This window comes from Engystomops pustulosus, chromosome 9, assembly GCF_040894005.1.
Source record: "Engystomops pustulosus chromosome 9, aEngPut4.maternal, whole genome shotgun sequence".
NCBI classification, from domain to species: Eukaryota; Metazoa; Chordata; class Amphibia; order Anura; family Leptodactylidae; genus Engystomops; species Engystomops pustulosus.
Window position 1 is genome coordinate 10,607,307 of NC_092419.1, and position 26,985 is coordinate 10,634,291.

Consider the following 26,985-nt stretch of genomic DNA (forward strand, 5'->3'; position numbering starts at 1 on the left):
AAAATGGCCGATATCACAAGGATGGAGTCACAGACACACCCTCTGTTGTAGACTATGAAGAGAAGGTGACATGTCTCTCACTTACCTAAAGGAGTCGGCCATTTTAAGACCGAACAGCCATCTTTGGGCTATGAGGGGTAAGGGGAGCCTCAGAAACAGAACAAAGGACACTAGAAATGATATTTGTCTTTTGGGTGGAGGGTTGCTTTAAGAGGTATAAAGAAACCATATATCCGAACAGACGACACCATGGTATCCTCCTAACAGCTTACAGTGCGGTCCCATAGCAATTAAACAGTATTTCATGCGCAGGAATAAATGTGTTATATAAGCGACACAAGTTTTATAATCTACTTTAAAAAATAGGAAGAAAAAAATAAAGAGGGCAGAGTGATAATCTCCATTTTCTCCGTCTATGAATATGAACCCTGCTGCGTCTATCACAACCTGACCTATTAAAACCAGACTGACAAACAGCTGCGAGGGAGAGTGTCCACGACTAGAAGCCGAGCGGCGGCTCTACGCCGTCCACTAGAAGAACTGCAGCAGGCCCTTAAAGGGGCATTTCACGATTTTTTTTTTTTTTAATTACAAACTGAATAGAGACAGCCACATGCAGTCTCTGTCAACCAAGAACAGCTCCGTACATTGCACAATGGATATGCTTGGTATTGCAGTTCTGCCCAATGCACTTAATCAGAGGTGATTCGCAACCTGTCCGTCTTACGATTGGACGCCATGTCAGTGGTCTGTGATACGAAGGTGCCACGTAATTACTTTAAATGAGTGATCAGTAAGAACTAGACTGCGGCAATCTGACATTTGACGTTCACGCATCTTATATTGTTCATTGCTGAAAATTTGCAAATCCCCAAGAAGAAACCAGTCTGAGGAAATCCAGTGATTTTACATAGGGATAAGAAGGGGAGAAGGGAGATGCAGCTGCAGGAATTAAGCAGCCGCAGCAGGTTTTTATCCGATACACAGCAAAAAATGGGCGGCACGGTGACTGAGCGAGTAGCACTTCTGCCTTGCAGCGCTGGAGTCCTGGGGGTCGAATCCCACCCATGTCAACATCTGCACAGAGTTTGTATGTTCTATCCGTGTTTTTGTGGGTTTCCTCCGGGTACTCCGGTTTCCTCCCACACTCCGAAACATACTGGTAGGTTGATGAGCCCCATGGGGACAGGGACCAATTTGACATGCTTTGTGTGCACTATATACATAAAGAATTATCATTATTTAAAAATGCAAGTATAGGCCTCAAGCGTCAGAACCATTAGACAAAGTTTCCTTCTCGCCTACAGCAAGAATCCAACTTCACTTCAACCATTAAATACGGAAACTCACAGCGTCAGGGCCTGAATGTCGTGACCCTACACTTTTGGGATGCCTTCGCTCCTTGAGGCTGCGTTGAGGCAGGGATGTATTCCTATACAGTTACTACAACAATAGTTATTTATATAGCGCCGTCATATTCCATAGCGCTGTACAAATCAATCATACAAGACATCAGGGCATCAGTGCTTGCTGGGAGTAGTAGTCCCCCAACAGATAAGTTGTCGACATGCAGCACGAAAGAGGTTAAACAGGGAGAGTGCAATGTGCTGCAGGCCGCTCTGAAATAGTTAATGACTGGGAGGGGGTGTGAGGTTCGGGACAGGAATGCTGTCTGGCCTGGTACTTAGTTTGTGAGGCCGCACTCGCTCCGAGCCCTGGGAACTAAACTTCACACAGCAGATCTGTTTTCTGACCGCTGGCAGCATTTGCCGTGACCCGTCCATTATACTGTCACCTCTGACGTCAAAAATACCCAAAAGTGGAGGATTTCCCCCCCAAGCAACCGAGACCAGTTTGTAGGGGAAGCAACTTCTCCAGATTTTGATAAATACGTCCACGCCAACGCCTTTACACAATATCCGTGACCCAAGGATTTGCCAAATTCCAGATCTCTTCCCTTAGGGTCTATGTAGACATCTTGATGAAAGGTATTTTATGGCGGGAATTCTTGATGAAATTTTGGGAAATTTTTTAAACCCACGGTAGATTAGTGGAGAGGGGATAATGGGTAGATCGTTGGGGACTTGCTGGGACCCAGGAACAGGACTGCTAAGCTACTCGTCTGAATTCAGTGGTTCATGCTTATACACATCCATATGAATGGAGCAGTAGTGGGCATGCTCAGTATATTCAAATAAAGGACCCCTGGTTTTGGGATCAGTAGGGTCAGGCCCCTACTTATCTAGTAGTTCTAGAGGCTAGCCTAACTTTTAAAATCTTCCATGTAAAGAACTGTAGTCTACTTTATTCTTTGGGTTGGTATGATCACAGGGATACCACATTTCTATAGGTTTTATAATGTTTTCATACATTTACAAAAAAAAAAATTTTTTTTGCCATCTTCTGGCGCTAATAACATTTTCATACTTCGGTGTTCGGAGATGTGAATGGTGTAAATTTTTGGAACTTTTGATGATGTCTTCAAGGCTTTTGATCACTTTTCATAGAATTTTTGTACATTTTTCAAAATGGCAAAAAGTGGCATTTACGACTTTTGACGCCATTTTCCGTTACGGGGTTAAACGCCGGGAATCACCGTTATTGTATTTTGATAGACTGGACGTGGCAATACCTAATAGGTTTATAATTTTTACTGTTTATTTATATCAGTTTTTTTTTTTTAATTTATTTCAGTTTAATTTTTACTTTAACCCTAGGTTGTCTGATTTACCACATTTATCATTTATTACAATGTGCAAAGGCTGTCACAGCATCGATCTAAGCCAATATGGCGGCGCTTGATCAAGAGGGTTAACACCTGCGATCGGTGCTAGCCCTAATCGCTGGGTGTCACCGATGCGTGTTTGCTGCAATATGCCCGTGAGCCCTCTCCATATGGCGGCAGCCGACGTGTGACGTACTATTACGTCACATGTCGGTAAGGGGTTAAAATACCCCTTTAAGCACTTAAGGACAAAATAAGTTATGGTATGGTGACTTTTTCCATTCAGGAGTCTGGGAAAGAGAGGTGGTCTTCCAGATTACGGTTGGTCAGACATTACTAGACGCATGCTATAGGTTTGCACAGATCTCATGCCTGCGATTCCTAGAAGAAGGGATATTCTGTCTTCTTGAAGTGAGAGGATCAAGGAAATCCTCCCCCCTACAATAAAACAACAGATATCTCCGGCCTGTCACTGTGGGAACTGCAGGCGCAGACTGCCCTTTATCTATGAGGGAGGGTCGCCCAGACCCAATGCCGCTGCCCTTTGACCTCTGACATAATTTGCTCCCTGCCAGCAAGGGGTTAGGATTACAGCACTGCGAAGCCAAGATAGCGGCCTAATATCAACACCTCCCGCACCCGCACTCCCCTCCGGCTCTTATGCCGTGAGGAGAGCACCCAATACAATCAAATAGAATAATAAAAACTTCAGTTTTGTCTCCATTCACTGACAGCAAGGAATTTTGAAAAATATCCCAAATATTTCATCAAATCAAGCAGATGGAAGAAGCCGTGACAACCCCAAACCTGCTACATCCGTGTATGAGGAGATAACATTGCCTCGCTTTTCACCAAACTGTCCTAAATTTGAAGAGATTGTCCACAATTTGCAGTTTTTCCTAGCCCGAAAAAGGACAAAAACCATCAACAAAAAGTGGGGATCCGGTAAGACCGCAATTTCCAAACGTCTCCAGTTGTTAAATGCTGGACTTGTTACAGTGAGGGGTGCCATAATATTGGGGTGCCCCTCACATTTATCACAGACCCAATGGCGGCGAGCAGAGAGGAGGTATACAGTGTATACAGCACGTACTAAGGGAAATACTACACAGAGCAGAGAGGAGGTGTACAGTGTATACAGCACGTACTAAGGAAAATACTACACAGAGCAGAGAGGAGGTGTACAGAGTATACCACAGGTACTAAGGAAAATACTACACAGAGCAGAGAGGAGGTGTACAGTGTATACAGCACGTACGAAGGGAAAATACTACACAGAGCAGAGAGGAGGTATACAGTGTATACCACAGGTACTAAGGAAAATACTACACAGAGCAGAGAGGAGGTGTACAGAGTATACTGCACGTACTAAGGGAAATACTACACAGAGCAGAGAGGAGGTGTACAGCGTATACAGCACGTACGAAGGGAAATACTACACAGAGCAGAGAGGAGGTGTACAGTGTATACAGCACGTACTAAGGGAAATACTACACAGAGCAGAGAGGAGGTATACAGAGTATACTGCACGTACTAAGGGAAATACTACACAGAGCAGAGAGGAGGTGTACAGCGTATACAGCACGTACTAAGGGAAATACTACACAGAGCAGAGAGGAGGTGTACAGTGTATACTGCACGTACGAAGGAAAATACTACACAGAGCAGAGAGGAGGTATACAGTGTATACAGCACGTACGAAGGGAAATACTACACAGAGCAGAGAGGAGGTGTACAGTGTATACCACAGGTACTAAGGAAAATACTACACAGAGCAGAGAGGAGGTGTACAGTGTATACCACAGGTACTAAGGAAAATACTACACAGAGCAGAGAGGAGGTGTACAGTGTATACAGCACGTACGAAGGGAAATACTACACAGAGCAGAGAGGAGGTGTACAGTGTATACCACAGGTACTAAGGAAAATACTACACAGAGCAGAGAGGAGGTGTATAGAGTATACCACAGGTACTAAGGAAAATACTACACAGAGCAGAGAGGAGGTGTACAGAGTATACTGCACGTACTAAGGAAAATACTACACAGAGCAGAGAGGAGGTGTACAGAGTATACTGCACGTACTAAGGGAAATACTACACAGAGCAGAGAGGAGGTGTACAGCGTATACAGCACGTACTAAGGGAAATACTACACAGAGCAGAGAGGAGGTGTACAGAGTATACAGCACATACTAAGAGAACTACTACACAGAGCAGAGAGGAGGTATACAGTGTATACCACAGGTACTAAGGAAAATACTACACAGAACAGAGAGGAGGTATACAGTGTATACCACAGGTACTAAGGAAAATACTACACAGAGCAGAGAGGAGGTGTACAGTGTATACCACAGGTACTAAGGAAAATACTACACAGAGCAGAGAGGAGGTGTACAGAGTATACCACAGGTACTAAGGAAAATACTACACAGCAGAGAGGAGGTGTACAGTGTATACCACAGGTACTAAGGAAAATACTACACAGAGCAGAGAGGAGGTGTACAGAGTATACCACAGGTACTAAGGAAAATACTACACAGCAGAGAGGAGGTGTACAGCGTATACTGCACGTACTAAGGGAAATACTACACAGAGCAGAGAGGAGGTGTACAGTGTATACAGCACGTACTAAGGGAAATACTACACAGAACAGAGAGGAGGTGTACAGTGTATACCACAGGTACTAAGGAAAATACTACACAGAGCAGAGAGGAGGTGTACAGAGTATACCACAGGTACTAAGGAAAATACTACACAGCAGAGAGGAGGTGTACAGCGTATACTGCACGTACTAAGGGAAATACTACACAGAGCAGAGAGGAGGTGTACAGTGTATACAGCACGTACTAAGGAAAATACTACACAGAGCAGAGAGGAGGTGTACAGTGTATACCACAGGTACTAAGGGAAATACTACACAGAGCAGAGAGGAGGTGTACAGTGTATACCACAGGTACTAAGGGAAATACTACACAGAGCAGAGAGGAGGTGTACAGTGTATACAGCACGTACTAAGGGAAATACTACACAGAGCAGAGAGGAGGTATACAGTGTATACCACAGGTACTAAGGAAAATACTACACAGAGCAGAGAGGAGGTGTACAGAGTATACCACAGGTACTAAGGAAAATACTACACAGAGCAGAGAGGAGGTGTACAGTGTATACAGCACGTACTAAGGGAAATACTACACAGAGCAGAGAGGAGGTGTACAGAGTATACCACAGGTACTAAGGGAAATACTACACAGAGCAGAGAGGAGGTGTACAGTGTATACTGCAGGTACTAAGGGAAATACTACACAGAGCAGAGAGGAGGTATACAGAGTATACCACAGGTACTAAGGAAAATACTACACAGAGCAGAGAGGAGGTGTACAGTGTATACCACAGGTACTAAGGAAAATACTACACAGAACAGAGAGGAGGTATACAGTGTATACCACAGGTACTAAGGAAAATACTACACAGAGCAGAGAGGAGGTGTACAGTGTATACCACAGGTACTAAGGAAAATACTACACAGAGCAGAGAGGAGGTGTACAGAGTATACCACAGGTACTAAGGAAAATACTACACAGCAGAGAGGAGGTGTACAGTGTATACAGCACGTACGAAGGGAAATACTACACAGAGCAGAGAGGAGGTGTACAGTGTATACCACAGGTACTAAGGAAAATACTACACAGAGCAGAGAGGAGGTGTATAGAGTATACCACAGGTACTAAGGAAAATACTACACAGAGCAGAGAGGAGGTGTACAGAGTATACTGCACGTACTAAGGAAAATACTACACAGAGCAGAGAGGAGGTGTACAGAGTATACTGCACGTACTAAGGGAAATACTACACAGAGCAGAGAGGAGGTGTACAGCGTATACAGCACGTACTAAGGGAAATACTACACAGAGCAGAGAGGAGGTGTACAGAGTATACAGCACATACTAAGAGAAATACTACACAGAGCAGAGAGGAGGTATACAGTGTATACCACAGGTACTAAGGAAAATACTACACAGAACAGAGAGGAGGTATACAGTGTATACCACAGGTACTAAGGAAAATACTACACAGAGCAGAGAGGAGGTGTACAGTGTATACCACAGGTACTAAGGAAAATACTACACAGAGCAGAGAGGAGGTGTACAGAGTATACCACAGGTACTAAGGAAAATACTACACAGCAGAGAGGAGGTGTACAGTGTATACCACAGGTACTAAGGAAAATACTACACAGAGCAGAGAGGAGGTGTACAGAGTATACCACAGGTACTAAGGAAAATACTACACAGCAGAGAGGAGGTGTACAGCGTATACTGCACGTACTAAGGGAAATACTACACAGAGCAGAGAGGAGGTGTACAGTGTATACAGCACGTACTAAGGGAAATACTACACAGAACAGAGAGGAGGTGTACAGTGTATACCACAGGTACTAAGGAAAATACTACACAGAGCAGAGAGGAGGTGTACAGAGTATACCACAGGTACTAAGGAAAATACTACACAGCAGAGAGGAGGTGTACAGCGTATACTGCACGTACTAAGGGAAATACTACACAGAGCAGAGAGGAGGTGTACAGTGTATACAGCACGTACTAAGGAAAATACTACACAGAGCAGAGAGGAGGTGTACAGTGTATACCACAGGTACTAAGGAAAATACTACACAGAGCAGAGAGGAGGTGTACAGTGTATACAGCACGTACTAAGGGAAATACTACACAGAGCAGAGAGGAGGTGTACAGTGTATACCACAGGTACTAAGGGAAATACTACACAGAGCAGAGAGGAGGTGTACAGTGTATACCACAGGTACTAAGGGAAATACTACACAGAGCAGAGAGGAGGTGTACAGTGTATACAGCACGTACTAAGGGAAATACTACACAGAGCAGAGAGGAGGTATACAGTGTATACCACAGGTACTAAGGAAAATACTACACAGAGCAGAGAGGAGGTGTACAGAGTATACCACAGGTACTAAGGAAAATACTACACAGAGCAGAGAGGAGGTGTACAGTGTATACAGCACGTACTAAGGGAAATACTACACAGAGCAGAGAGGAGGTGTACAGAGTATACCACAGGTACTAAGGGAAATACTACACAGAGCAGAGAGGAGGTGTACAGTGTATACTGCAGGTACTAAGGGAAATACTACACAGAGCAGAGAGGAGGTATACAGAGTATACCACAGGTACTAAGGAAAATACTACACAGAGCAGAGAGGAGGTGTACAGTGTATACCACAGGTACTAAGGAAAATACTACACAGAACAGAGAGGAGGTATACAGTGTATACCACAGGTACTAAGGAAAATACTACACAGAGCAGAGAGGAGGTGTACAGTGTATACCACAGGTACTAAGGAAAATACTACACAGAGCAGAGAGGAGGTGTACAGAGTATACCACAGGTACTAAGGAAAATACTACACAGCAGAGAGGAGGTGTACAGTGTATACCACAGGTACTAAGGAAAATACTACACAGAGCAGAGAGGAGGTGTACAGTGTATACCACAGGTACTAAGGAAAATACTACACAGAGCAGAGAGGAGGTGTACAGTGTATACCACAGGTACTAAGGAAAATACTACACAGAGCAGAGAGGAGGTGTACAGAGTATACCACAGGTACTAAGGGAAATACTACACAGAGCAGAGAGGAGGTGTACAGAGTATACCACAGGTACTAAGGAAAATACTACACAGCAGAGAGGAGGTGTACAGCGTATACTGCACGTACTAAGGAAAATACTACACAGAGCAGAGAGGAGGTGTACAGTGTATACCACAGGTACTAAGGGAAATACTACACAGAGCAGAGAGGAGGTGTACAGAGTATACCACAGGTACTAAGGGAAATACTACACAGAGCAGAGAGGAGGTGTACAGTGTATACCACAGGTACTAAGGAAAATACTACACAGCAGAGAGGAGGTGTACAGCGTATACTGCACGTACTAAGGGAAATACTACACAGAGCAGAGAGGAGGTGTACAGTGTATACAGCACGTACTAAGGGAAATACTACACAGAACAGAGAGGAGGTGTACAGTGTATACCACAGGTACTAAGGAAAATACTACACAGAGCAGAGAGGAGGTGTACAGAGTATACCACAGGTACTAAGGAAAATACTACACAGCAGAGAGGAGGTGTACAGCGTATACTGCACGTACTAAGGGAAATACTACACAGAGCAGAGAGGAGGTGTACAGTGTATACAGCACGTACTAAGGGAAATACTACACAGAGCAGAGAGGAGGTATACAGTGTATACCACAGGTACTAAGGAAAATACTACACAGAGCAGAGAGGAGGTGTACAGAGTATACCACAGGTACTAAGGAAAATACTACACAGAGCAGAGAGGAGGTGTACAGTGTATACAGCACGTACTAAGGGAAATACTACACAGAGCAGAGAGGAGGTATACAGTGTATACCACAGGTACTAAGGAAAATACTACACAGAGAAGAGAGGAGGTGTACAGTGTATACTGCACGTACGAAGGAAAATACTACACAGAGCAGAGAGGAGGTGTACAGTGTATACAGCACGTACTAAGGGAAATACTACACAGAGCAGAGAGGAGGTGTACAGAGTATACCACAGGTACTAAGGGAAATACTACACAGAGCAGAGAGGAGGTGTACAGTGTATACTGCAGGTACTAAGGGAAATACTACACAGAGCAGAGAGGAGGTATACAGAGTATACCACAGGTACTAAGGAAAATACTACACAGAGCAGAGAGGAGGTGTACAGCGTATACAGCACGTACGAAGGAAAATACTACACAGAGCAGAGAGGAGGTGTACAGCGTATACTGCACGTACGAAGGGAAAATACTACACAGAGCAGAGAGGAGGTGTACAGTGTATACTGCACGTACGAAGGAAAATACTACACAGAGCAGAGAGGAGGTATACAGTGTATACTGCACGTACGAAGGGAAAATACTACACAGAGCAGAGAGGAGGTATACAGTGTATACAGCACGTACGAAGGGAAATACTACACAGAGCAGAGAGGAGGTGTACAGAGTATACCACAGGTACTAAGGAAAATACTACACAGAGCAGAGAGGAGGTGTACAGAGTATACCACAGGTACTAAGGAAAATACTACACAGAACAGAGAGGAGGTGTACAGAGTATACCACAGGTACTAAGGAAAATACTACACAGAGCAGAGAGGAGGTGTACAGTGTATACTGCACGTACAAAGGGAAAATACTACACAGAGCAGAGAGGAGGTGTACAGAGTATACCACAGGTACTAAGGAAAATACTACACAGAGCAGAGAGGAGGTGTACAGAGTATACTGCACGTACGAAGGAAAATACTACACAGAGCAGAGAGGAGGTATACAGTGTATACCACAGGTACTAAGGAAAATACTACACAGAGCAGAGAGGAGGTGTACAGTGTATACCACAGGTACTAAGGAAAATACTACACAGAGCAGAGAGGAGGTGTACAGAGTATACCACAGGTACTAAGGAAAATACTACACAGAGCAGAGAGGAGGTGTACAGAGTATACCACAGGTACTAAGGAAAATACTACACAGAACAGAGAGGAGGTGTACAGAGTATACCACAGGTACTAAGGAAAATACTACACAGAGCAGAGAGGAGGTGTACAGTGTATACTGCACGTACGAAGGGAAAATACTACACAGAGCAGAGAGGAGGTGTACAGAGTATACCACAGGTACTAAGGAAAATACTACACAGAGCAGAGAGGAGGTGTACAGAGTATACTGCACGTACGAAGGAAAATACTACACAGAGCAGAGAGGAGGTGTACAGTGTATACAGCACGTACGAAGGGAAATACTACACAGAGCAGAGAGGAGGTGTACAGTGTATACAGCACGTACTAAGGGAAATACTACACAGAGCAGAGAGGAGGTGTACAGTGTATACCACAGGTACTAAGGGAAATACTACACAGAGCAGAGAGGAGGTGTACAGTGTATACCACAGGTACTAAGGAAAATACTACACAGAGCAGAGAGGAGGTGTACAGTGTATACCACAGGTACTAAGGAAAATACTACACAGAGCAGAGAGGAGGTGTACAGTGTATACTGCACATACTAAGGGAAATACTACACAGAGCAGAGAGGAGGTGTACAGTGTATACTGCACATACTAAGGGAAATACTACACAGAGCAGAGAGGAGGTGTACAGTGTATACCACAGGTACTAAGGAAAATACTACACAGAACAGAGAGGAGGTATACAGTGTATACTGCACGTACGAAGGGAAATACTACACAGAGCAGGGAGCATGGAGGACTCAGGAAATCTACGCAATCCACAGACTCCAGCTGTCACCGAAAACAGCGCACACAGCAAGAAAACAACCTAGTAACCAGATGCTTCCTCTGTATACAACAGCGAGCAGAGGGAACACCGCAAGATACCGCACGCAAGGCACAGAGTGCACCGCAAGATACCGCACGCAAGGCACAGAGTGCACCGCAAGATATCGCACGCAAGGCGCAGAGTGCACCGCAAGATACCGCACGCAAGGCGCAGAGTGCACCGCAAGATACCGCACGCAAGGCGCAGAGTGCACCGCAAGATAACGCACGCAAGGCGCAGAGTGCACCGCAAGATAACGCACGCAAGGCGCAGAGTGCACCGCAAGATAACGCACGCAAGGCGCAGAGTGCACCGCAAGATAACGCACGCAAGGCGCAAAGTGCACCGCACGCAAGGCGCAGAGGGCACCGCAAGGCACCGCACGCAAGGCGCAGAGGGCACCGCAAGGCACCGCACGCAAGGCGCAGAGGGCACTGCAAGGCACCGCACGCAAGGCGCAGAGGGCACTGCAAGGCACCGCACGAAAGGCGCAGAGGGCACCGCAAGGCACCGCACGCAAGGCGCAGAGGGCACCGCAAGGCACCGCACGCAAGGCGCAGAGGGCACCGCAAGGCACCGCACACAAGGAGCAGAGTGCACCGCACACAAGGAGCAGAGTGCACCGCACAGTACACCGCAAGATACCACACGCAAGGCGCAGAGTGCACCGCAAGGCACCGCACGCAAGGCGCAGAGGGCACCGCAAGATACCGCACGCAAGGCGCAGAGGGCACCGCACAGTACACCGCAAGATACCGCAAGCAAGGCGCAGAGTGCACCGCACGCAAGGCGCAGAGTGCACCGCAAGGCACCGCACGCAAGGCGCAGAGGGCACCGCAAAGCACCGCACACAAGGCGCAGAGTGCACCGCAAAGCACCACACACAAGGCGCAGAGTGCACCGCAAAGCACCACACACAAGGCGCAGAGTGCACCGCAAAGCACCACACACACGGCGCAGAGTATATCACAAAAGGCACCACACACATAACGCGAAGTACACCACAAGGTACCGCACAGAATACAGCGCAAGGTACCGCACACAAATCCTGCTTACATAGCACAGAATATATAGAAAGTAATACACAGAAACCAATTATTACATTGCTGGAAGCATAACAGAAGCAGCACAGAGTACACTATAGGTACTGCATACAAAGACCAAAAACAAATACAAAACGCAAATCTTACACATCTAGCACAGAGTATATTACTGCTGCAGTGACCTGAATCATAGTACGTTTAGCAGAGTTCATTGTAGTTATGTATACGAATACAGAGGCCACTTGTAAAACTGATGAAGGCCCCGACATCACATACACATAATGACTGACAACCATGAATGTACAGAGTACACTACAGTCACTATAGTATATACAAAATATACATAGACAGATATATAATCACTAAACGGAAACACCTGATGAGATTATATAACCGCAGATTAATCCCAGATTATCGCTAACTTAATCTTAGACAGTGGTGCTAGTTTACATGAACCCCAGAAATGCAGCAGTAGAAGCCGTGGCTTGTGCCGGGTACAGTCGCTGCACGTGTGGTCACATCTTAATGTGATGTGTATCTGTGCCAACGTGCTAGAAAGTGGCGGCATCACCAGACCTTGACAAACCGGCATCCCGACACACTCATCTAATTATAGAGATTATAAAGCGGATATACACCTGGTACCCGACAGCACTGGCGGCGGCCATTACTGCTACCCGCTTCACTTACCGCTTGTTACCAATGCACAGCCACAACCTAAACGACTCCCGAAACGCAATCCTATGGAGAATGTTTACTCATCTGTGTCCTCTATGAAGGGTCTAGTCCCAGCCAACCGAAATAGGTGACTAAAAATCTATCTATAATTCTGGTGACCTAAAATAAGCGACATCACCAGGCGCCACGGAGGCCACTGAATCCACAGCAACATCTGCACCAACTTGTTCAAATTTTCCATGCCTATCCACAAGAACTTTTGAGCAAATGTGGTTTGGAAAAAGTCATGTGTTCTTTTCCCCCGTACGAAAATTGTTGTATAAAGGGGAGGTGTTAACAATCGGGCCACTTTTCTTCCGTGGTGCGTTTTGTTTTTTTTTCATTAAAATCTATGGACTGCAGATTTTTCCTGGAAATTACTTCCGATTCCAAGTGACTAAAAGAATGTAAGAATCGTATGTGAACAAAAAAAAACACACAACTAAACATAACACAAATAGGAATATGACAGGAACATAAAAAAGTGCAGATTTTTGCGCAGTTACATGTGGGTAAAAGCTGCTACGAGCGCTTCCACATACACACACTCGCCAACGCATGTGGATTCACTGGAGATTTTCTTGCAGATCGTGAAGAGATTTTCTGCTCTCTCATCGAGATAAGAAAATGGTGAAATCTCAGATTTTTATTTTTGCCGTAAGCGGCTGCAATATCCGAGGATGCGCGTGAGCCCTTTGGGTGAATGTAAGAAGTGCATGTAATGTGCAGCACGAGAATGCAGCCGCCAGGCCGCACGCACCTTTGTATAGGACTCCCATCGTCATTTGGTAAAGCAGTCAGCTGTGTCCGGAGCAGCTGTCAGCCCTGCAGGACCGAAATAGAAACAATAGGAGGTACAGCCACTACGGAGGACAATGGATGCCACGTTATGCTGCAGGGAAAACCCGACAGGACACGGGGGATGAGGGACAAAGTGCCTCCAATGTCACTGAAAATCCCTACTATACAAACAACAACGAATGTGCCCGGGCATCTGATGTAATAACCCCACGGCCGCCCTGGGCTATTACAATACAGGAAGTCAATCTTCGTCAGGACTAAACAAGATCGCGGCTTCCTGACAGGCAGACGCTGCCGTCCACTTCCTGGTGACATTGTGATGAGCTCAGCACCGATTTATTTTTTGTACATTACTACTATCGACTAGTAGACAATGCGCACTCCTCTGGTGTATACGGAATTATATACTGATAACAAGTCCACCTCACGCCGGCAGAAGCGCGCGGGGCCACCCCACACACACGCCGGCAGAAGCGCGCGGGGCCACCCCACACACACGCCGGCAGAAGCGCGCGGGGCCACCCCACACACACGCCGGCAGAAGCGCGCGGGGCCACCCCACACACACGCCGGCAGAAGCGCGCGGGGCCACCCCACACACACGCCGGCAGAAGCGCGCGGGGCCACCCCACACACGCCGGCAGAAGCGAGCAGCCAACCCACACACGCCGGCAGAAGCGAGCAGCCAACCCACACACGCCGGCAGAAGCGAGCAGGCAACCAACACACGCCGGCAGAAGCGAGCAGGCCGGCAGAAGCGAGCAGCCAACCAACACACGCCGGCAGAAGCGAGCAGCCAACCAACACACGCCGGCAGAAGCAAGCAGCCAACCCACAGGGAGCGGCCACCCGACACACACCAGCAGAAGCACGTGCCCACCCAACAGCGAGTGGCCACCCCCCACACACTGCACTTACGACACTAGAAAATCTCTGCCTGAGCTGCGACTACAGGCAGGCATAGAACCTGTTCCAAAATTTGGGGTACTGGCAGTGTAAGAAGAAGGCAAATAAGAAGATCCAATTTATAGAATTTGTGGGCATAGTAACAAGAGCTTGGAAACCTATAAAAATTGGAGTGTACATAGAATCATAGAAATCAGAGGAGAAACAATCACCTTTTTTTGTACAGAAAAAATATTCAGATTTTAATTTTAGCTAAAACCGCCCGCCCTAAAAACATTTATAAATTTCAATAAAAAGTTCTTCCAGTACTTTTTTTTTTTACCATTATTTACTATACAACGCCTGTGGTAACAACAAGCCTCGTGTGGTCTGGTCCAGAAGTCTAAAATAGAAGTTTGAAGAGGAAATAAAAAGGGGGGCGGGTAATAGTAGGACCTGACTACACAAAAATGGCTTGTTGTCTGTTACCACGGTGACGCAAGTCAGCAAAGCAACTGCAGACATAAAACTGCCTGGGGGTTTATAATAAAGACTCGGCAAAGTTGCTTCTTCATTGTCGATTCACTAGCGCAATAAAAATAAACATAAAACGGTTGCAAAGGTCCCTTTAATTATTATGTGGCATTTACGCTGCCCATAACAGAGGTATAAAGAAAGCCATAAGGAGATCTGTCGGCGGCTGCCGGCTTGTTGGTGGTTTCCTGGGAGCAACTGAAGTTTTTCCCCACATACCACAAAAAATAAAAACACAAAATTCAAAAAGAAGAGAAAAAAAGGAATGAAAAAAATGCAACAAAGAAAAACAACAAAAAACGAGATGATCAATAAAATGGCACATAATGGGCAAAATAATAAAGCAGAAAATGCAAAAAAAAAAAAAAAACCCTGCATTTCTGTTTCCCTCTCTCGCAGGGTTTTCTATTTTTAGAAGGTTCGGTGAGACGGCGGAGGATACGTATGTGCACCCTTGCATTTAGTAGGAGGTAAAAGCCAGCGCCTCAGCTCCGTCCTATTTTCCTGGCAGGCACGGAGAACCATCAGACAGGAAATACTTGTGCTGAACATCCACCGCGTATTATTTCTAGGCAGGAAAGCTGGCTGTACAAGCGACCTGCCCTTACCCTGGCATACAGGCCTCTTATACATGGTAGTGCCCGCACACCTCCTGCCCAAATACAATGACCAAGCAAGACACTCACTCTCCATCCATCACTACAAACAGACCATTAAAGGGGTTGTCCAAGGGTTGAAAGACATGGCTGCATCTTTCAAAAAAAACAGCGCCTCCCCTGACCATGGTCAGTGCCAGTATTGCAGCTCTGCCGAATTGGAGTGCCACACACGACCCACGCTCATCACAAGCTATTTTGGGAAGAAAACAGCCCATTTTGCCTGGCGGAACAACATGTAGTTTTTCCACCGCTGTAACCAGCACTGGGCAACAGGGTGACGATCTTAATGAGTTTCCGTCGTGCACATGTCTCTTAGTCCCTTGGGGTACAGACTGATGGAAATATTCACAAATTGTAAGCATGGTGAGGAGACGTGCCATGGAGCCAAGGCTTGCTGTGGTATGGGGTGGACAAGTTACCCAAACTGTTTAAGAGATGGACTTTAGCCTTTTTTTCACCACAGTGGAATTTGGCACATCCAAAGATCTCTAGATGATATAAATTAGGTAAACTTGCCTATAGGATTCTTTATCGGGGTAGGTCCGATTCCTATTCGAAGTCTATGGGAACTTGAATAATACCGATACCACAGCGGGCGTCATCCGCATCCCATCCGTATTTACGGATCAATTTCTAGCTAACACAATTAGGTGACCCTTTAAGATGTTGGGAAAAGGCAGCGACATGACAATTATAACGGTGGCGAGTGTCCGTGCAAGCGGCAAGGGACGCGTTTGTCAACATTACATGGCACTGATAGGATAAAGACATAAGGGGCAATACACACACAGGAAGAAGAAACTGACCACACAAATCTAAGGATACATTCATCATCGTATAACAGCTATAGGGGAAGACACTCCTGTTAAAAAGGAGACAACTTGGAGACAGTCCTTCCAAGAAAAAGCATATGATGTGGCAAAACTGCTTCAAAGAGGGCAACCGGGTGAGTGCCAGCCTACGGGCACCGTCACATTATGCATGTTTGATGGTTTCTACGCTGACCTGTGAACCCTACGGAGAAGGCGGAAATACCGCACAAACCCCATCATGACTGGCACATAATACATGGATAAAGTCCAAACAACTCAATATATATTATTAATGGACTGGAATCGCATAGAACCACAATGAACATCTCTTACACATACAACCATTTTTATGGCTCCTTTATACACAGATTTTCACCTAAACCAAATACAGCCCATAAAAAACAAACACAAAATCAAGAACATCGTAGGGATTTATGACCATCCCAGCCACATACGATCATAGGTTTTAACCCCCGCCTTACATTAAAAAAAAATAAAATAAAATTATTTTGCTGGGATTCAACCACAATGGGGCTCATTTACTAAGGGTCGCGGATCGCACTTTTGTCGGACTGTTCATCTTTTTCGGGGATTGCATAGCATGGACATGTATTTAACAGGACTAAGCGCGGGCTTTAACTTTCAAATTGTGTCGCAAGCTAATGCACTTAAAAGACGGTAACTCACATGCAGGATATCGGGCGCACAATCTTAGTGAATCGCAGAACAGTGCATTATCGTTGGACAATGCACTTTCGGTGAACTCCAGACGGGTAAGTTAATGAGCCCCAATGTGTGAATACAATCTTTACCCTAAGTAACTAACAACATGAGCCGAGAGTGAAATTTTTGCCTGGAATGAGTCACTTTCGGAGGCTGAAGGAGAGGCATCATTTCAGTAGCCCTCTTAGGCACAGAAGTACCTAGAAACATGGTTCTTGTATCATACTGAAGATAAGAATCTCATCTTTCAAATCACACCAGGCTTCTGATTCTGTGACCTACAGAACTGGGGATAGAGGAAGTTACACATAGCTGGAAACACAAGTAGATAAAAATCCAGTTCCCGCCTTTTTCTGTGCCTGCCTGCATCTCCGACACTCTGGTTCACAGAACCACAAGTCTGGTGTGATCCGACAGACAAGATTCTTATCTTAAAGAGCACCTGTCATGGCAATTTGGGACTATAAACAACCCAAAGGTCCTTGTGGACCGGTGGTTTAGTGTCCCAAATCACCTTTCACCAAGTCCCTATGCGCCCACAAAGAAAACTTTATACAGGCGGTCCCCTACGTAAGAACACCTTACAGTGGACCCCCAGTTATAAACGGATCTCTGGATTTTGGTATTTTACTGTACTATACCCCCAGGCTACAATAATCAGCTATAACAGTTATCAATAGTGTCTGTAATGAATTGTTATTGTTAACCCTGGTTTTTATGACAATCCAACAATTTTAAAATCCAATTGTCACAGAGGACAGAAACAGTTTTGAGTTAGGTTACAATTATAAAATATACAGATTCGACTTACATACAAATTCAACTTAAGAACAAACCTACAGAACCTATCTTGTACGTAACCCAGGAACTGCCTGTACTTACCTAGAGACGAGTCTGATGAGGCGCATACGTCTCATCTCTTATGCTCCTTGGCCATTGCAGTTCTTCATTGAAGCCGGGGAGCTACACCCCGACTTAATTGCGCATGTTCCGTAACAATGGCACATGCGCAGTAAATCCGTGGTGTAGTTTGCCAGCTTCATTGAGCAACTGCGCTGGCGCACTGAGCACCAGACCAAGGTAAGTATAAAGTTTTTTATCTTAATAGTGGCCACGGACGAACTTCATAAAGGGCAATTGGGACACTAAACCACCAGTCCGTAAGGACCTGTAAGGATTTAGTGTTCCAAATCACCATATCTCCAGCATGTTTCAATACTGTAGAGCCTAAAATAGAGACATCTGAATTTATGCGCCCAATTCAGCCTCATAATGTGACTCTTCTCATTTTCATAGGACTTCGAAGGAGATTTTTTTCTTTAATAAATAAATAGGCGAGATTACACATAAAAGTAACGCTACAAATTATATTCTATACCGTAACTGAGTAATGGGACTGGTAATTTAATGGGATAAAAACTGGTGAAAGTGGCACCATGCAGACCAGAACCACACAATACAAATAAAGCTGCAACTTTTTTCCAAGGCCATACAACATTTCACAGAAATAAATGGCAAAAAAAGTTCAGCATGGTGGCAAACATCTCAGCACAATGACTAACTGGTTCCTGGGAGTTGTCCAGCCCTGACATATGGCGAGGAGACCACAGTACACCTAATGCTACACAGATGTTCAGGTTTCTGTACATACCTCATACCGTAAAAAGAGAATACAATAATGACTCACATGACATAAAAGACTACTACCGCCTCACATGCAAAAGAAAAATCTCTAAATTGAAGTGGCCTTTTGTGTAAAAATCTAGTCAGAAAACTCTTAAAGGGATTTCCTCACAAATGAAGTTAGGCCCTAACCACAAGGATAGGGCCTAACTTGCTGATAGGTGGGGGTCTCAGTGATGGTACTGAGGTACCCGAGACCCCATCGGACCCCTCGTTCTCGTGATCTGTGGGAGTCTCATCACTGCCGATCAGCAAGTTAGGCCCTAACCTGTAGATAGCGCCTAACTTAGTGTATGGGAAAACCTAGTAGACCAATAATTTTAAGAGTTTGGGGTGCCTCAGCTATCCCCCCCCCCAAAAAAAAGCATTCAGCTGACAGGTATTTTATGTGTACAGGCTGCTTTACTGACAACCAACACCGCTGCCATCACAAAACCATAGGACAACGGACTGACATTTCTGTCATAAAATGACGTCTCCTCACAACTTTACCACAAGTTTTTCTTCAAAAACCATGCAAAGAAATGTTCGTAAAACAGTTTTCTATGTATAACCCAAGATCTCGTGAGGTTATACAATGTTTTGTTATGCCATAATTTTCCCAAATTAAAGTCACAGAGAGAAAAAAATAAACCACAACAAAAGCACAAAACCGCAAGGGATGCGCTTTGCTGTGGTTTTTAGTTAAAAAATGTGCCGTTTTCTCAAAAACTGCCCGGCTAGTGACTTCCTCAGGTGAAGGGGATTTCGGTTTTAGACTCCCATTATCTACAATCTCATATCAGGGGGAAGGCGGATGTGTTTATTAGTGGGGTAATTACATCTTATCAAGTCAATTATAGCACACACCTGAAGTTATTTTTGGTGCATGGCACAAATACCACGATTCGTTCACAAAACAGACGTGATAGGCGGAAAATTGGAAGCAGTTGCTCATAGCAACAAGATAACGCCTATCGCTTTATATTCTGCTCATCAAAGATGGAGGCCCAAGTCTCAAATGATATGCAAGGCAAACATTACCACTGAAAAAAAACTTTCTAAAAAACATGGCAAAACATTCTCAATATGGATCTCTCATCGCCCTCCATAATCCACATGTATGAGCGACTTTTTTTGGGGGGGCGTATAAATATTATATGTGGAAACGGCTATAATGAAATCCCAAAGCGTTGCCTAGTCCCCTGAATTGTCATTATAATAAAAAGCTATTGTATACATAATAAATCCACCAGAGATTGCCTTCAGTGGTCACATCTCTATAGCACGTCATTAATAAAGAGCAGAGATAAGCGACACATACAATAACATATATAATTTTTGTACCCCCAAAAATAAACAGAAGATTTTATTCACTGGGAAACCTCTTTAATTGAAGTGGTCATATACATAGGTTGTCTTTTCACCAGTAACATAGTAGGTTCAGCCCAAACATCTGTCAGTCAAAAGTCGTAAATTCAGTCAAAAACAAGCAAAAAAAGGGAAATGGAATTTGACAACTGTACAGGGTTGTGTCAAGTATGTGTGACATTGAACGCCCACCACTGAAGACTTATACAAGAGACAAAAGTACACTCCAGCATAACCGAGTATACAACGCTATCTCTGAGGGGGGAAATATCCCGCCACTTCATCAGTCCAGACATAACAGGGTATACACCACGATATCAGAGGCGGAACTATCCCGCCATTTCATCAGTCCAGACATAACAGGGTATACGCTGCTATTTCAGAGGGGGAACTATCCCGCCATTTCATTAGTCAGGACATAACAGAGTATACACCGCTATCTCTGAGGGGGAACTATCCCGCCATTTCATCAGTCCAGACATAACAGGGTATACACCGCTATCTCTGAGGGCGAACTATCCTGCCATTTCATCAGTCAGGACATAACAGGGTATACGCTGCTATTTCAGAGGGGGGACTATCCCGCCATTTCATCATAAGAGGGTATACATCGCTACCTAAGAGGGGGAACTATCCCCCCATGTCATCAATCCAGACATCAGGGTATACACCGCTATCTCTGAGGGGGAACTATCCCGCCATTTCATCAGTCCAGACATAACAGGGTATACACCGCTATCTCTGAGGGGGAACTATCCCGCCATTTCATCAGTCCAGACATAACAGGGTATACACCGCTATCTCTGAGGGGGAACTATCCCGCCATTTCATCAGTCAGGACATAACAGGGTATACACCGCTATCTCTGAGGGGGAACTATCCCGCCATTTCATCAGTCCAGATATAACAGAGTATAGAACGCTATCTCTGAGGGGGAAATATCCCGCCATTTCATCAGTCAGGGCATAACAGAGTATACACCACTATATCAGAGGGGGAAATATCCCACCTTTTCATCAGTCAGGACATAACAGAGTATACACCGCTATCTCTGAGGGGGAAATATCCCGCCATTTCATCTTTCAGGACATAACAGGGTATACACCGCTATCTCAGAGGGGGAACTATCCCGCCATTTCATCAGTCCAGACATAACAGGGTATACACCGCTATCTCTGAGGGGGAAATATCCCGCCATTTCATCAGTCAGGACATAACAGGGTATACACCGCTATCTCTGAGGGGGAACTATCCCGCCATTTCATCAGTCAGGACATAACAGGGTATACACCGCTATCTCTGAGGGGGAACTATCCCGCCATTTCATCAGTCCAGATATAACAGAGTATAGAACGCTATCTCTGAGGGGGAAATATACCGCCATTTCATCAGTCAGGACATAACAGAGTATACACCACTATATCAGAGGCGGAAATATCCCACCATTTCATCAGTCAGGACATAACAGAGTATACACCGCTATCTCAGAGGGGGAAATATCCCGCCATTTCATCAGTCAGGACATAACAGGGTATACACCGCTATCTCTGAGGTGAAACTATCCGGCCATTTCATCAGTTCAGACATAACAGAGTATACACCGCTATCTCTGAGATGAAACTATCCCGCCATTTCATCAGTCAGGACATAACAGGGTATACACCGCTATCTCTGTGGGGGAACTATCCCGCCATTTCATCAGTCAGGACATAACAGAGTATACACCGCTATCTCTGAGGGGGAACTATCCCGCCATTTCATCAGGCCAGACATAACAGGGTATACACCGCTATCTCAGAGGGGGAACTATCCCGCCATTTCATCAGGCCAGACATAACAGAGTATACACCGCTATCTCAGAGACGGAAGTATCCCGCCATTTAATCAGTTCAGACATAACAGGGTATACACCGCTATCTCCGAGATGAAACTATCCGGCCATTTCATCATTCAGGACATAACAGGGTATACATCTCTATCTCAAAGGGGAAACTATCCCACCATTTTATCCACCCCCTTCTCTGGTTTTCCTGCTAAAAACACCAAACTCACATTTTCTATTGTTCATTTTCTGCTATAGATTTTCTCTTTTTTTGCCACCATGATTATTCCAAGACATACCAGATACGATACTGGGGCTACATGGAGACGCTCCAATACGGCAGAAAGTTTTGCAATAGTCGCAAGGTAGTGTTCCACTTTTTTCCCTGCAGAAAACAATATAAATAGCCAATCAATTTTCGCAAGGTTTTACAAAGGGTCTCAAAGTCATCATCCACTGCAAAAATAATTCATCCCAGGGTGAAGTCACTTTTAAAGGTTGGTCCAATCTTTTCATATACATGTTCTAGGCTTAGAGGTTCTAGGTTGGACAATCCCTTTAAATGAATAGCCCACTGAATGGAGTGCATGGTCACTGTTTAATACTATGCACTGGTAGAGACAGCAAAGTCTCTTCAGATGTTTTATAGACATAAAACATGCGGCAGAAGACATATATGCCTGGTACTCCATTAAAAGGTGGACTCTGGGTCCTATTCTTATGATCCCAGCAGTCAGAAAAAATCTGGAGCAACTTCTTAGCAATTTCTATGTAGAATTGGGGAATATTCAAAGATACTACTATAATCTGCAGCAGAATTGCTGCATGCAATTCCATGCAGATCATCTGCTGTGGATACTGGCTATGTGCCTATACATTTACAATCAAATTCCACTATTTTATATAGCATCCACTTTCCCACTACCGTCAAATTTTTCATATTTTTCACCCAGACAAATGTTTACCGACTCCTGCATTCAGTCCTTCACAGACTTTCCTCACAGTAAAGACTGCAGTCTTGAAGGAAGGTAGGTACCTGGAGATTAATATATGACTACAATGCCAATATAACAGTTAAATTATTGGGATCTGCCAGTGTGAATGGGGCGTTACTTATTATGGGGAAGATTATATCATGTAGTTTTATACATGATGTGGACACAGGTTACAAATGGGCCTAAAAATGGAACCCAACATCCTACTTGACATCCATCAATGTCAATGAAACTTCCTATGACCCAGGCCAGTACTGGTATAGAATTAATACTTAATCATATTTTCTCAATAGTCTGAATTCCTCAGATTCCCTAACAAATAAAAACCCAATTTTGTAGATGAGATGGTCTTATTAGAGACAGGGAATAATGGATGTACGCACAGAGCAACAGAACATGCTGGTGCTATATATGCAATGGAAAATAATTATAATCACGTCCTGGTCGTTTAAAAATCTAAAAACAAATTTAATGAAAAACAAAAAACGTGAACAAATATGAAATACAAATCCAGACTACAACCTAAACAAAGGTGGGTTAAAGGGAAACCCCTAATCCCTCTAGAGATGAATGACTAAAAAAATCCCCATCGTGTGCTAATTCAGTCTTTAATCAGATGCCAAAATTGCCTGGAGGAACTTAAATATGTCACACAATACACACCTGGTATACGAGAGGCGACAACAATTTACTATAGTCTTAAAAGTTATGCTTTTAAGCCCAGATCACAGCTTCTTACCAAAGGGGTTAACTGTCTGTACACCAGGGTCATTGGTGTACAATGGGTTAAAAGGACACCCCTAACCCTAGCAGCCATAAAGGACATTACATACAAACAACTACATATCAGACTCTAAAAATATAGAAGGTTACATGGATCCGAGGAGGTTGATGTATAGTACAAGATTAAGGGAGAACCTTCAGATACAACAGTGGGTACATATACTGATATGACAGATGAGTAGAGCATAAAAAGATATATATATATATATATTCTAATAGTATAATAGCAAATACAACCAAATGTAAATATAGAAGGTTACATGGGTCTGAGGAAGCCGATGTATAGTACAAGTTTAAGGGAGAACCTTTAGATACAACAGTGGGTACATATATATGGATATGACAGACAGGTAGAGCATGTATATATAAAATTCTAATAGTATAATAGTAAATACAACCAATGTAAATATTTAGATTGAGTAAAAGTAACTACAACCAATCTCAATCAATCTAGGTAGACATCCTTCCTTTCATAATCACCAGGTACATGATATTATATAGTGTACACCTAATCATAGCTATCAAGGAGCAGATAGCTTGTTATAGGGATCCTCTCCCCAGGTCTAACAAATTCTTGACATTTACACCGTCTCCTTTCCAGCAGTCATACCAGGAAGCAGTCGGACTATAATCCATAAACCCTCTGGGCTACACAAAACTTCAGTACATGTAATGTAGATCATAGCCATATTCTTATATATATCAGGGGGCTTCTGAGCTCAGGGTTTAAGGGTGACCCCTGAATTTATAGGCACAATAGAAGACACTATATATGGGTGTGCGTGTTCAGTGGCTGCATTGGAGCACTCTCTCTTTATTATACACAATGCAAATAAAAGGGGACACCCCCCCCCCCCCCCATCATAGCTGGTATATAGGGGGATCCCCAATTCCCTCCAATACCAATGCATTGTCCAGCAGTGAAGGCCCTGGGTGCCGGCAGTACATGGGCTCCCTGCAGGCAGCAGAGCACCTAGGGCTCCTATACGGGGGTGCACTGACGGTACTGATCCCCCCCACATTATATACAGGGGGATGTGTGTGCCCCAGGCTATTGGAAGGGGGGTCATGAGATTTGGGGGGATGCTGATCCCCCCAGGCAGCACCCACTATCTTGCATCCTGCAGACGTGACAGGGAGCAGAGGAGAGGGAGAGAGAGGGGGGTGAGATGCAGGAGAGCAGGGACAGGAGGGGTGTAGTTGGGTGTAAGTGGGGGCCGGGTGCTCCCCCTCTTCCCCCATCCCCGGCTGCTCCCGCTGAGGGTGCAGGTGAGGGCAGAGTTATAGAGATTTAAAGAGAAATCGCTACAATTGTAACAAACTCACCGCGGTGTTTGAGCAGCAGTCGGCCCGGGGTCTCCAAGTCATCCCAGCACGGGCTCTCAATGCAGGACCCAAGTGGCCTAGACACATAGAGGGTTAGCGCAAAGCCTGACGAGATGGTGGCAGTGCGGCGGGCATAGCTCCGGGCCCGGGCCTGGCACTGCCCTCCACACAACGCAATCAAATCAACAAAAATTTATTCCTCCAATTTTTTGGGACGGAAATTGAAAAAAAATTTTTTTTTTGATCGGAGAGGGTTATTTTTTTTCCTCACTTCCCACTCAGGAGTCTCCTCCCCTTCTCTCCCCTCCTCCAAAACAATGGAACCCACCCAAATAGGAGGGTCCGGGAGCGCTGTGCCCTCCTCACACTGGGCACTGCCTGCAGGACACAGCTTTCCCTCCACTCAGATGGAGGGACAAGTCCTAAAGTCTGCTGGTCCTGCACTAGTCCTAGAGCTTGGGTGACAATGCCCCCTCGCCCCATGGGGTGACATTATACAAAGACTTACATATATTTTTTATAAACCAATAAATATTTGAAATTTGATTCGATTTTGCCTGTGGTGCGGGATACGGTCACATCACGGATAAAAACAAAGCGCAGCATAACGGCGTCCTGCGGGATCTCATGTGGGCATCGTGAAAGATCTGCCCCCAAGGGTTCATACCACCAAATACCCACCCCATCTAGGAGGGATTGTACGTAGGGCGTATACGCACCCCATCTAGGAGGGATTGTACGTAGGGCGTATACCCACCCCATCTAGGAGGGATTGTACGTAGGGCGTATACGCACCCCATCTAGGAGGGATTGTACGTAGGGCGTATACCCACCCCATCTAGGAGGGATTGTACGTAGGGCGTATACGCACCCCATCTAGGAGGGATTGTACGTAGGGCGTATACGCACCCCATCTAGGAGGGATTGTACGTAGGGCGTATACCCACCCCATCTAGGAGGGATTGTACGTAGGGCGTATACGCACCCCATCTAGGAGGGATTGTACGTAGGGCGTATACGCACCCCATCCAGGAGGGATTGTACGTAGGGCGTATACGCACCCCATCTAGGAGGGATTGTACGTAGGGCGTATACGCACCCCATCTAGGAGGGATTGTACGTAGGGCGTATACGCACCCCATCTAGGAGGGATTGTACGTAGGGCGTATACGCACCCCATCTAGGAGGGATTGTACGTAGGGCGTATACGCACCCCATCTAGGAGGGATTGTACGTAGGGCGTATACGCACCCCATCTAGGAGGGATTGTACGTAGGGTGTATACACACCCCATCTAGGAGGGATTGTACGTAGGGCGTAGAGTGCGATAGGGCAACTTAGCTCCATTAATTTCTATACATCTGAGCCGCAATACCGGCACAAACCATAGTCAGGTGTCAGGGCGCATTCACATGATGCGTTGCCCCGCGTTGTGCATTGCGTTTTTGATGCATTCCACTGGCTTTAGCCTTAATGACATGATAAGGTTACATTGCGTTTTAGCAGATGCAGTGGAAACTCGATGTAACCTTAGCATGTAAAGCTGTTAAGATGTTAAGCTGAAGCCAGTGGAATGCATCAAAAACGCAATGCGCAACGCGTCGTGGGGAATGCGCCCTCACGCTGTTCTTGAAAACCTTTGGATAACCCTTTTAATTCAGGAGCTGTAGGGAGGCCGCGTTCACATGCTGCATTTGAATTGTGTGTGAACGCTGCTTAAGGCTGCAATCACACAAACGT

The 26,985-nt window shown here is 45.2% G+C and overlaps 1 protein-coding gene across 4 annotated transcripts in view; it reads right to left on the reverse strand.

Annotated features, from left to right (window-relative positions):
- The window catches only part of BICRA (BRD4 interacting chromatin remodeling complex associated protein), a 45,536-nt gene extending 20,031 nt beyond the window's left edge, over positions 1-25,505 (reverse strand). For 2 of the 4 annotated variants that reach the window (XM_072123796.1, XM_072123792.1), the window contains exons 1-2: positions 25,246-25,505; positions 22,372-22,526 (exon numbers count right to left, since the gene is read on the reverse strand). In XM_072123796.1, the coding sequence (XP_071979897.1) occupies positions 22,372-22,387 (16 nt within the window). In that variant the 5' untranslated portion in view covers positions 22,388-22,526; positions 25,246-25,505. The remainder of the gene's footprint in view (positions 1-22,371; positions 22,527-25,245) is intronic. The other 2 variants (XM_072123793.1, XM_072123794.1) reach the window with 2 other exon arrangements.
- Between the last annotated feature and the right edge of the window lie 1,480 nt (positions 25,506-26,985).